This window comes from Mastomys coucha, unplaced genomic scaffold (genome assembly GCF_008632895.1).
Source record: "Mastomys coucha isolate ucsf_1 unplaced genomic scaffold, UCSF_Mcou_1 pScaffold1, whole genome shotgun sequence".
NCBI classification, from domain to species: Eukaryota; Metazoa; Chordata; class Mammalia; order Rodentia; family Muridae; genus Mastomys; species Mastomys coucha.
In genome coordinates this window covers 68,614,096-68,625,100 of record NW_022196891.1, presented here as the reverse complement: position 1 = coordinate 68,625,100, position 11,005 = coordinate 68,614,096, and the positions used below count along the sequence as shown (strand labels likewise).

General features: G+C 49.1%; 1 protein-coding gene across 5 annotated transcripts in view; it reads right to left on the bottom strand.

The window, feature by feature from the left end:
* Nectin4 (nectin cell adhesion molecule 4) overlaps nt 1–11,005 on the bottom strand; it is a 19,126-nt gene that overhangs the window by 4,557 nt on the left and 3,564 nt on the right. For all 5 annotated transcript variants that reach the window (XM_031389471.1, XM_031389498.1, XM_031389480.1 and 2 more), the window contains exons 2-4: nt 4,420–4,779; nt 1,704–1,994; nt 437–557 (exon numbers count right to left, since the gene is read on the bottom strand). In XM_031389471.1, the coding sequence (XP_031245331.1) occupies nt 437–557; nt 1,704–1,994; nt 4,420–4,779 (772 nt within the window). The remainder of the gene's footprint in view (nt 1–436; nt 558–1,703; nt 1,995–4,419; nt 4,780–11,005) is intronic.

Sequence of the window (11,005 nt, the reverse complement as noted above, 5' to 3'; positions counted from 1 at the left end):
TCTTGAAGAAGCCAGTGGAAGTGGGTTGGTGTTTCTGAGGTGCCGGCAACATTATAGTTATAAGGAGTGTAGGTGTAACAGCAGTTATAATCAGCTTTCTTTGTGTCACATGCAATCTAAGCCCTCACAAATACATAAAAGATTAATATTTAATATAGTTATATTTCATCATTTAAAGTTAGGGCAAAAAGCCAAGAAGGTGCCTTCACATTCCCTATGGGTCGAAACCACACATTTCCTGATTATGCATAGTTTTGTATTGGTCTGAAGATATGCCCTGACTTATCTAGGGTTCAGAATATGTGGTCCTTGCTCATAACAAGTTCATCCTGGCCCTGAAAAGGCCAGAGTGCTGGGCCCACCTCCAGGCACGGGCCCTGGCCCTGAGGAGGCCAGAGTGCTGGGCCCTCCTCCAGGCACGGGCCCTGGCCCTTACCGTGTCCAGTTGTACTTGGGAGGGGGTTGTCCTTCACTCAGGCATTTGAGTGTGGCTCCTTCTCGGCCAACATGCCACAAGTTTTGGTCCTCAAGGCCCCTCACAGAGGGCTCCGCAAGGACTGGAGTGGGAGACAGAAAGAGGAAGAGCAGGAAGATTCCTTAATCCACGATTCCTCTAAACCCCTCTTCCTCCCCTGCTGGACCAGCCCTCCTCTATCCATCCCAAGCTCCTGGCCACACTGATCCCCACCCTAAGCTCAGAGTCTATTTTGGCTGACCTGGGCCATGAGCCCCTAAGACGCCTGGGGTGATGGAGTTTCACACTCTGGACCTCCTGTGGCATCCAGCGCGGTGCTGCTCACAAAGCTGGTGCTCAGCAGCTGCCTAACAACCCACCAGTCTGTTCATTTTCTCGGCGTTTGCGGATTCCCTACTTTGTGCCAAATGATAGTGTGGTTTGGGCTGGGAACACGCTATCATTTACCGGAACCTTGTAGGACTTAAGATCTGCGGGCCGCTTTGCATTCATGGATGCTAACTCTCATCAGAACCCCATAAAGTTGGAAGAATGACACTCATTTGCTGGTGAAGGAAATGAAGTCTAACCAGATTAAATAGCAGAATGGGTGGCTCGTCCCAAGTCTGCCTCCAAATCCCAAACTGTGTGTTTTGCAAACACTTTCGATTCCATATTGATATTTTGTTTTTGTTTTTCAAGACAGGGTTTCTCTGTGTAGCCCTGGCTAGCTGGCTGTCCTACAACTCACTCTGTAGACCAGGTTGGCCTCAAACTCAGAAATCCACCTGCCTCTGCCTCCCAAGTGCGGGGATTAAAGGCGTGCGCCACCACCTGCCGGCTCCATATTGATATTTTTTCTCCCATCTACACTATAAAAATAAGGCAGTCTCTCCTATAAACTTCACAGAGACACCAGGTGGTGGCAGAGCACACCTTCAATCCCAGCACTCGGGGGAGGCAGAGGCAGGTGGATCTCTGACGTTTAGGCCAGCCTGGTCTACAGAGTGAGTTCCAAGACAGTCAGGGCTATACAGAGAATCCCTCCTTCAAAAACAAAACAAAACAAAACTCTCACAAAGACCACAGTGATTTTCCCAGGACCTCTATCTTGACCCCCAGGTCTTCTACCTCTGGGCTAGACTTAGACTCCAGACTCAGCCTGACCTTCCTGCCACCGTCCAGGGTCAGAGTGCCTTAGCATTCTTCTCAGAACGGGGATATCTTCCCCACACATCTCAATACTCACAGGCCACTTGGAGGGTGTGGGTGATTCTTTGGTCCTGGAGCAGGCCAGGGTGAGACACCACACAGGTCAGCGGCTGCCCATTCATGCTCCGGCTGGGTACCAGGTGGAACTCTGAAGTGACTGCAGCTGAGCGGGAGTGAGCGAAAGAGCGGCTGGACTGTGTGCCCTTGACCTCTGTGTCCCAGCTCACGCTGGGAGCCGGGCTGCCCTCAGCAGTGCAGGAGGCTGCCAATGTCAGGCCCTGGCCCTCTTCTAGTGGTGGACCGGGATTCAGTGAAGGCAGGGGAGGCACTGTGGAGAGTGGGGAGGGGGAAGTGTGAAAGAGCTGCAGAGTTGCAGTCAGGTCCCATCCCGTCAGTCTTACCCAGCTACAAACTTCAGTTGCCCCTTTCTTTCTTTTTTGAAAAAAAAAAAAGATTTATTTATTTTATGTATTTATGTATTTATTTATTTTTATGGATATGAATACAGTGCCACTCTTCAGACATACCAGAAGTGGGCATCAGATCCCATTACAGATGGTTGTGAGCCTCCATGTGGGTGCTGAGAATTGAACTCAGGACCTCTGAAAGAGTCAGTAGTGCTTTTAACCACTAAGCTGAGCCATCTCTCCAGCCCCTAGTCCCTGTTTTCTCATCTCACCATGAATGTGCCAGATCAGTGGTATAATTTCAAGTGACTTTACATCTTTCTTCACTATTAGATTTTTTTTTCCTACAATGTATGTAGGTAATTTTTTTCTTTTCTTTTTTCTTTTTTTTTTGGTATTTTCGAGACAGGGTTTCTCTGTGTAGCCCTGGCTGTCCCGGAACTCACTCTGTAGACCAGGCTGGCCTCGAACTCAGAAATCTGCCTGCCTCTGCCTCCCAAGTGCTGGGATTAAAGGTGTGCGCCACCACTGCCCAGCTCTTTTCTTTTTCAAGGCAGGGTTTCACTGTGTTTGTAGCCCTGGCTGTTCTGGAATCCCTCAGTAAAGCAGTAAACCAGGCTGGCCTCAAACATAGGTCATTTAAAAAAAATAAAAATAATTTTAAAACTAATTAGATACTATCTATGTAATAATAACAATAATAACTGCTACTAACTATGTGTCAACTATTATGTTAAAACTTTACATACATTATCTTATTTAATTTTGCTAACAAACTAGTGAGGTGGGTATTATTATGTTGGTTCTTCAGGTGAGGAAACCAAAGCTCAGGGAGGTTCAGTGGTTTGTTGCAGGTCATCACTTCTTATGTGACAAAGCCTAGAGTAACAGATTTTGTTTTGGAGTATGTGTGTGCCTCAAATTCTCCATCCTCCTGACTCAGCTTCTGGAACAGTGTAAGTATAGATATGTACCACTATGCCCTGACGATTCTTCCTCCTCCTCTTCCTCCTCCTCCTCCTCCTCTTCTCCTCCTTCTCTTCCTCCTCCTCCTCTTCCTCCTCCTCTTCTCCTTCTCCTCCTCTTCCTCTTCCTCCTCCTCTTCTTCTCCTTCTCCTTCTTCTCCTCCTCCTCCTCCTCTTCCTCCTCCTCTTCCTTCTCTTCTCCTTCTTCTTCTCCTCCTCCTCCTCCTTCTCTTCCTCCTCCTCCTTCTCCTCTTCCTCCTCCTCTTCCTCTTCTTCTTCTCCTCCTCCTTCTTCCTCTTCTTTTTTTAAAACATTTTTTAAAGATTTGTTTATTTATTTTATGTATATGAATACACCATTGCTCTCTTCACACACACCAGAAGACGGCATCAGATCCCATTACAGATGGTTGTGGGCCACCATGTGGTTGCTGGGAATTGAACTCAGGACCTCTGAAAGAGCAGTCGGTGCTCTTAACCGCTGAGCCATCTTTCCAGCCCCTTACTCTTCTTTTAAATCAAACTTTGTTTTGTTTATTTTTCCCTCCAAAATATGTTGCTAACTTCCACTCAAAGCAAAACCACTAAGGCGCTTTTTTATTTCTAGCTTCAAAGTAGCCCAAGCACAAAATTGAAAAGGCAATTTGATCACAGGTCCAGGCTGACCCATGGTGCAAGGTAGTGGTTTAAAAAGTGGTTGTGGTCTTAGACCACACTCACTGAAGGCCCAATTTAGGTACCACTCCTCCAAGTCACATATTACATCACATAGAGGCCTCATGTCCACATCTGTGACTCTCGCTTTCATAGGTTTTAAAATGACTTATGTTTGAGGCCAGCCTGGTTTACAGAAGGATTCCAGAACAGCCAGGGCCACATACACAGAGAAACCCTGTCTTGAAAAAGAAAAGGAAAAAAAAATTACCTACACACATTTAAAAACACGGAGCCTAGGATGGTGAAGGAGCTTTGAGTTGGTGTCTTTTGTAGAACGGTAGCAGGAACCAACCAGTAAGTGTAGTTTAGAAAAGAGGAGATGTAAGTGAAGTCTGGCAGAGGACCTCAGCTCTTTGAAAAGCTGTGCAGAAGACAGAATAAGCCCGCACTATGCTGCTCCAGATGGACAAGGGTGCACAGAGGGAAATGCGGGCCATCGGAAGGACAAACTTCCTAACATGTGGATTATTCTCCAGCTTTGGCGGCTTTTGGAGAGAATTTCTGGATTGGGTGGGAGGGGCTGGGTAATCCTCCCTCACCCCTATAGGACCTTATCTTTTATGTCTGCCTGTACTGCCTCTGTCTCAGCCATCTCTGCAGTCCCGTTCTGTCTCCCTCTTCCACCTACTCAGCAATATGGATCATGCCTAGCTGGCCCCACTCACCCAGAACTCGAAGCCGCATCCGTGCCTGAAAGCTGCCGGCTGGGAAGGTGCTGACTCTGCATTCGTACTCGCCCTCATCTGCTTGCACAGCGTTTCGCAGGAGGACCGAGCCGTCTAGAGGGTCTCGTGGGGGCGGTGGTTGCTCCACGCGGTCCTCATAAGCAGAGTTCACATGAAGCCCGTATTTGGAGTGCAGTAGGGCCAGCTCCCGGGTACCTTCGTTTGGGTCCACTCGAGCCCATGCCACCTGCCCCACCTGCTCATCCGGATCCCCTCGGTAGAAGCAGGGCAGTTTTGCGTCCTGGCCTAGCACCACCGTCACTAGGTCCGAGGTCTCCAGCTCACCCGCGGAGTATCGGCCTGCAGGGGGCAGACAGAAGCAATCAGGCTTGAGGGGGACAGTCAGAACCCAATGGAACGCATCCAGAATGATAATGACAGCAAAGGCAGCCGGAACTCCTGGAGCGGTTTGTGCTAGCAAAGCGCATTCAGTCCATTACCTCATTAGATCCACACTGCATTCCCAAGAGGTAGGCGTTATTATCGCCATTTGACAGAGGAGGAAACTGAGATCCAGAGAGAAGTGGCTCCCCTAAGGCCACACAGAGGGTTTACGGAAGACTCACTCTTTTGCAGCCTAGGATGCTATTTGAACAAAGTGAGAAACTATTTAACAGGACCAGGGACCCAAGCTTCTGCCCTGAAGGAGCTCACGGGCTTCAAGGAAATGGAATCTCAGTGCCCTTTACCAGGAAACCAAGGACAAATTTCACAGGAGGCTCAACCTACCAAGAGGATAAAAGGGAATGCTTCTGGAAAGTGTGGCAAAGAGTCCTGGAAAAGGTTCAGAGCATTTATGTGGTGCCTGGAATGAGGCATGTTGGGAGGGTAAAGCCAATCCTTGGGAACATTTTTCACATGGCTTGAAGATGAGAGACCTGGATTCCCAGAGAGAAGGAGGTATTCCATGTGGGAGGAATGGCATGAACTGAAGTCTGGGGGCAGGAACCAGCAAGTCACTAAAGACAGAAAGAGCCCCCAGGTCAGGGGCCTGGAGAGATGAGGTCAGGAAAGGCGGCACAGCAATGGTGTCATTATGTTAAGCCAGAGGACCAGGGAGGAAGGACTGGTGTGTTGGTGATTGATGAGCAGCTGTATGGAGCATTTGAAGGTTTTGAAATTAAATGTGTTCATTATACAACCTTATTGACAAACAAAGATCCATTTCCTGCCCTCATGGAACCTGAGGTCTGTTTAGGAGGAGAAAATACAAATGACAGACAGACAGATTATCTATCTATCTATCTATCTATCTATCTATCTATCTATCTATTGACATAAATATATATGAAATCAACCAATGATTGTTTCTTTCCTCCTCCTCCTCTTCCCTTTCTTCTTTCTTTCTTTCTTTCTTTCTTTCTTTCTTTCTTTCTTTCTTTCTTTCTAAGACTAAGTCTGCCCGGCAGTGGTGGCGCACGCCTTTAATCCCAGCACTTGGGAGGCAGAGGCAGGCGGATTTCTGAGTTCGAGGGCAGCCTGGTCTATTCCCCTGCCTCAGCCTCCAGAGGACACATGACCTGCATGGTGGTGTCTGACTTAGTGTTTGGTAGTTTGTCATGTGTTGTTTTGAGGGATGTGGGAGTCATGAGGGAGGGTTTCATTCATGCTTTGGGTGGGATCATGGGGCCTAGAAGGCACTGCAGGCACAGCATCAAGGTAAGCAAACACTGGGAGGTGAAGAGGCTGGCTGCTGGTTCAGGAAGCAAAGAGAGGACCCAACCTAAGGTAGGGTGTGTGTGTTGAGCAGCTGTGGAAAATATAGCTAGGGTAGGGTGGGTCCGAATAGCCTAAAACCGCCCATGCCAGGAAAAGGAATTCAGATTTGGTCAAGGGGAGATGGAAAGTCACCAGAGCTTCCCTAGCCAGCAAGAGCCATGAAGCAGATGGCAAAGTTCATTCAGTCTGACCAGAAAACAGGTCATGGAAGGAGACTGCAGCAGACATAATGAAACTGTAGCTGCATCCCTGGCAAGGCGGTCCTGGGTGGATAAAGGGGACAGTCGGTCACTGACTAGAAAGAGAGCTGGGGGACAAGGAAGGCTGAAAGATAACTGGATGTTCAGGATGAGCAACTGATAAAGGAGGTTGGGCCTGGGAATGCCTATGGTTATGAAAAAAACAAACAAAACCCAGGGCCAGGGCCGGGGCCAGAGGCTGGGCCAGTGCTCTGAGGTGGCAGAGCTCCTTCCCTTTATACCTCCAACTGTTTCTAGTCCCTGCCTCTAACCGGCACCCCACACACCCTGTTGCCTGTCACCTTTACTCACAATGTACCCCTGCCTGGAATGCTCTCCTCCCTGTGTCTGGTCGCTCCTACTCATCGCTGTCTGGAGAACTCCTACTCATGCCTTAAGACTGCTTAGGCATCATTTCCTCTTGAGTCCTCCCTCCTCCCTCCCCCCACCTCAGGCAGCTTCAGGTGCTCAACCCCTGTGCTCTCCCAGCGCTCTGTTTCAACCCCCGCCCTAGCATTTTAACCTAGACGTTAATGCTCTTTATTATCTTGTTCTCTTTCCCCAAGGCACTGTGCTCCATAAGAGCCCAAACAGGGTCATCTATCACATATTAAAAACATGTTTTTTTAATTTCATGCTTAGTCAGTGATATGTGGCTTCCCTCTGTCACACAAGTGGACCTTGATGAATGTTTATTGACTGACTGAATAAATGGATGGATGGATGGATGGATGGATGGATGGATGGATGGATGGAGCCAGACATGGTAGCACATACCTGTAATCCTAATACTTGAGGAGACTTAAGCAAGGAGGTCTGGTTCAAGGCCACCCTGGGCCACAGGGAAATAATGTCTCAATCCCCACCCCTCAAAAACAAAAATAATATACAAATGAATGAGCAAACACATGAAAGAGATAAGAAGCAGCCGGGTGGTGGCGCAGGCCTCTAATCCCAGCACTTGGGAGGCAGAGGCAGGCAGATTTCTGAGTTCGAGGCCAGCCTGGTCTACAGAGTGAGTTCCAGGACAGCCAGGGCTACACAGAGAAACACTGTCTCAAAAAACCTTAAAAAAAAAAAAAAGAAAAGAAAAAAGAAAGAAAGGAAGAAAAGAAAAGAAAGAGATAAGATGCAGAAAGAACGTAGCATCAAGAGGAAGGCACAGTTCCTTAGTTGAACTAGGCAGGGAAAGTGTTGTCATGGCAACTTTGGGGCGGAGGCAGGAGAGCCTGGCTATCTGGGTTCACTGCCAAGAGGAGCATCTCTGGACTAGACAAAGGAAGAAGGGGATGGAAACAGACATGCATCAAGGAACTGAAGCATGGGGTAGGGCAGAGGGTTTCTGTGAGACAAGTGAATGGGTCTTGTGGCTCTGATAGAAGGAGCAGAGGGGAGGAGGATGCTGTTGGGAGATGGGAGGGCCCCAGACTGGACGGGACAGACCTGCAGGGCCAGATACCTGGGCCCTGACCTGCCTAAGCTGACATTGGTCCCACCCAGCCCAGCCTGGGAGTCCAGCTAACCACCTGCACCCCTCCCAGGTACCTCCTCCTGGCATGAAAGGGAGTAGGGTTGTCAAAGAAGGGCTGGAGGTGTGGGGGGGGTGGCATAGGGGGTGCCCAGCTCAGTCTGCTGCAAAACACCCATGTGGATTTAAGTCACAATAGTGTGGATGCAGGGCACAGGGACTCCAAGCCCCTTGCTACTAGAAGACTCAAATCCTTCCGAAGATTATTTCTGTAACACTGTCAGAGCCAATATTTCTATCCTTAAATATTTATTTATTATTTATTTTTATTTTATGTGTATAGATGTTTTGCCTGCATGTATGTATACCATGTGCCTGGTCCCTCCTGTAGGTCTGAAGAGAGTATAAGATGTCCTGGAACTGGAGTTACAGATGGCTGTTAACGGCCATGTGGATTAGGGGGAAACAGGACCTAAGTCCTGTTCAAGAACAAATGCTCTTAACTGCTGAGCCATCTCTTCAGCCTGTATATTCATATTCTCAATCCAGCTCTGGCCCCCACTCTCAGCATAAATCACCCATATTCTACCCCCTCATACCTTTTTAGGGCACAGCAAGAATTGGGTACCCATCACATGCTTGAGTCTTCATCCTCAATGTTCCCTAACCTGTGAATCCAAGATCCTCATCCTAAAGGTACAAGCCCCAGTTTTGCAGACCAAGAAACCCCAGTGCAACAGGAAAGTCCCTTTGGGATTGCTCCTTTAAAAAAAAGCCCACACTGTCCTAAAGCCACTGCTTAGTGGAAGCATCTCACTCAGGCTGAGGCACGCTCAGGGCCCTTCAGTTCATCTTTTAAATCAAAAGATACAAATTAAGACAACTTGAGCCCAAAGTCCTGGGCTAAATGGACCAGGAGCCCAGGCTTCCAAGCCAGAGCAGGCTAGAATTGCCTCTTGCTCTCCCCCACCCAGTGCTTGCCTGGCGTCAGCATGATGATGTCACCAGACTGAAGGAGACACACCGCCTGCCTGGTGAGGTCACCTGATGGGCATGTGGTAGCCAGGCCGGGCCAAGCCCACAGACCCTTCTGTTGCATGTTACTTGCTGAGGCTGGTGGCCTCTGGCTTCTTGGGCACTCCTCCTCCTCCTGACTCTCCCCACCCCTCCTCTCAAGGAGCACCAGGACGCTGGTCAGGGGCCTTAGTGACTCAGAAGGCTGCCACACAGCAGCAGGCCTAGCCGCAGCCACCACTACCTTGCGCAAGGGAGAGAACAGGCCCAACTGGCCAGACGGGATCCCTGCCCTCAGCCTCCCCCACCCCTGGCCAGGCCCCCTCAGGCCTCTTTGGGGCCCTGCCCTTTGTGTACCCCGCCCGCTCCCAGACAGGTCCTCCATTCCTGGCTTAGGCTAGCTGGCTACACCCTACCCTGTTCCTCGGCTCCAATTTTCCTTTCTGTGTAAGGCTTGGCCTCTGAGCTCAAAAGGGGGAAACTGAGGCTGGCTCTTGCAGATATTTATCTTTTGGAAGATCTTTTCTTTTACCCATCAGCATCTTCTGCTGGTTCATAAAAGGATATATATATATATATATATATATATATATATATATATATATATACACACATATATATGTGTATATACACACACACACACAGGGGTCTTTGAGGTTCATCTGTGTGTCAAAGGGAATAGCAGTCTTTTGTGTCTGAATGTTTGTAGTATCTTTGGATGAGGGCTAAGCCAGTTTTTCTAGTTCACTTGCACATGAAGCTTTTTTTTTTTTTTTTTTTTTGCAAGAACTTGGGGATGTTTCATGTGTGTGTGTGTGTGTGTGTGTGTGTGTGTGTGTGTGTGTGTTCAGATCTCTCTTCAGGGAAATACACATCCTACCTTTTCTATGTCCAGAGGAAAGAGCTATGTGTTAGAATATGAACATATATGCATGCACCATTACATGTATAGCTCACCCTCTGAACGCATGGTACGCATTCCTGTCCTGCATGACTCTGTGCACATAGTAAATATTTTGATGTCATTTATCTTGGCTTCTGCATGTGTGGCTCAGCCACATTTGGTCAGTGTGTGGCTCTGGGCTTCTGCCCATTTGAATGTTGCCCCTGGCACCCCTCCCCAGCTCACCCCAAGACTTCAGGGCAGATTCGTCTCAGGCCCAAGGTGGAGGTAACCAGAGATGAGGTCACTGTCCCTCCAGGTGATGAGAAATTGCCACTGAGCCTCCCTGACAACAAAACAAAGGCTCCCTCTTTCTTGCTCTGTGGGTTTCTACAAAGGAACTCCCACCCGTTTTTACCCCCTATGGCCACACCCTACGCGCCCCACCACCACCACCACCGCACTTCTGGCCCCCCAAGCAGAGTTTCTTCTCTGGGAATCTCTGTCAGGGCTTTGCTGCTTGCCACCACCAGAAAAACCAGCTCTGGCTCAAGGCCTGGGGTAAGAGCTGTCAGGTGCAGGTTTGGTGGGAAGTGTGTGTGGGGGGGTGTCTGCCTGAGGCTAGGGGGAGGGGTCCAAGTTGTCTAGGGTCTCATTCTTTTTTGTTAACTCTTGCCTCCCTTCACCAGCTTCACCAGAGAAGATTGGCATAGGTATGTTAGCATGAGGTAAGAAAAGACATGAGAGAGAGGCATCTAAACCCCCGCAATCACCCAAGAAGCCATAAACAAAGAGAAGCCACTTTGGCCCTTCCCCTGCCCATAACCTCGGCCTTGGAATCGAGGAACTTTGAAAACCAAAAACTTTCCCTTCGCCTTTACCCACCTCCCTCCCTTACCCCCCACTTTTCCTAAGCCCCCAAGCTTAGCAAGAGCTTACCAAGCCAGGCAAAATGCCCACCCACAGATTAATGTCGGGGGATGGGGGTGGGCACATAAGTAACGGAGGGAAAAGAAAGGAGAACAATGAGAGAGGCAGCCAGCTCTGCCTTAGACACAGCCCTCAGCCCAGGTAAGTCTCCCTAAACCCCCCGGAGCCAGAGTCTGAGCCCTGCTGAGTCACCACGGTGGGTGGGAGACCCAGAATTCAACTTCTCTCAAACTCCTGAGATCTAGCCTTCCCTCCGAATTCAGACCACGCCCC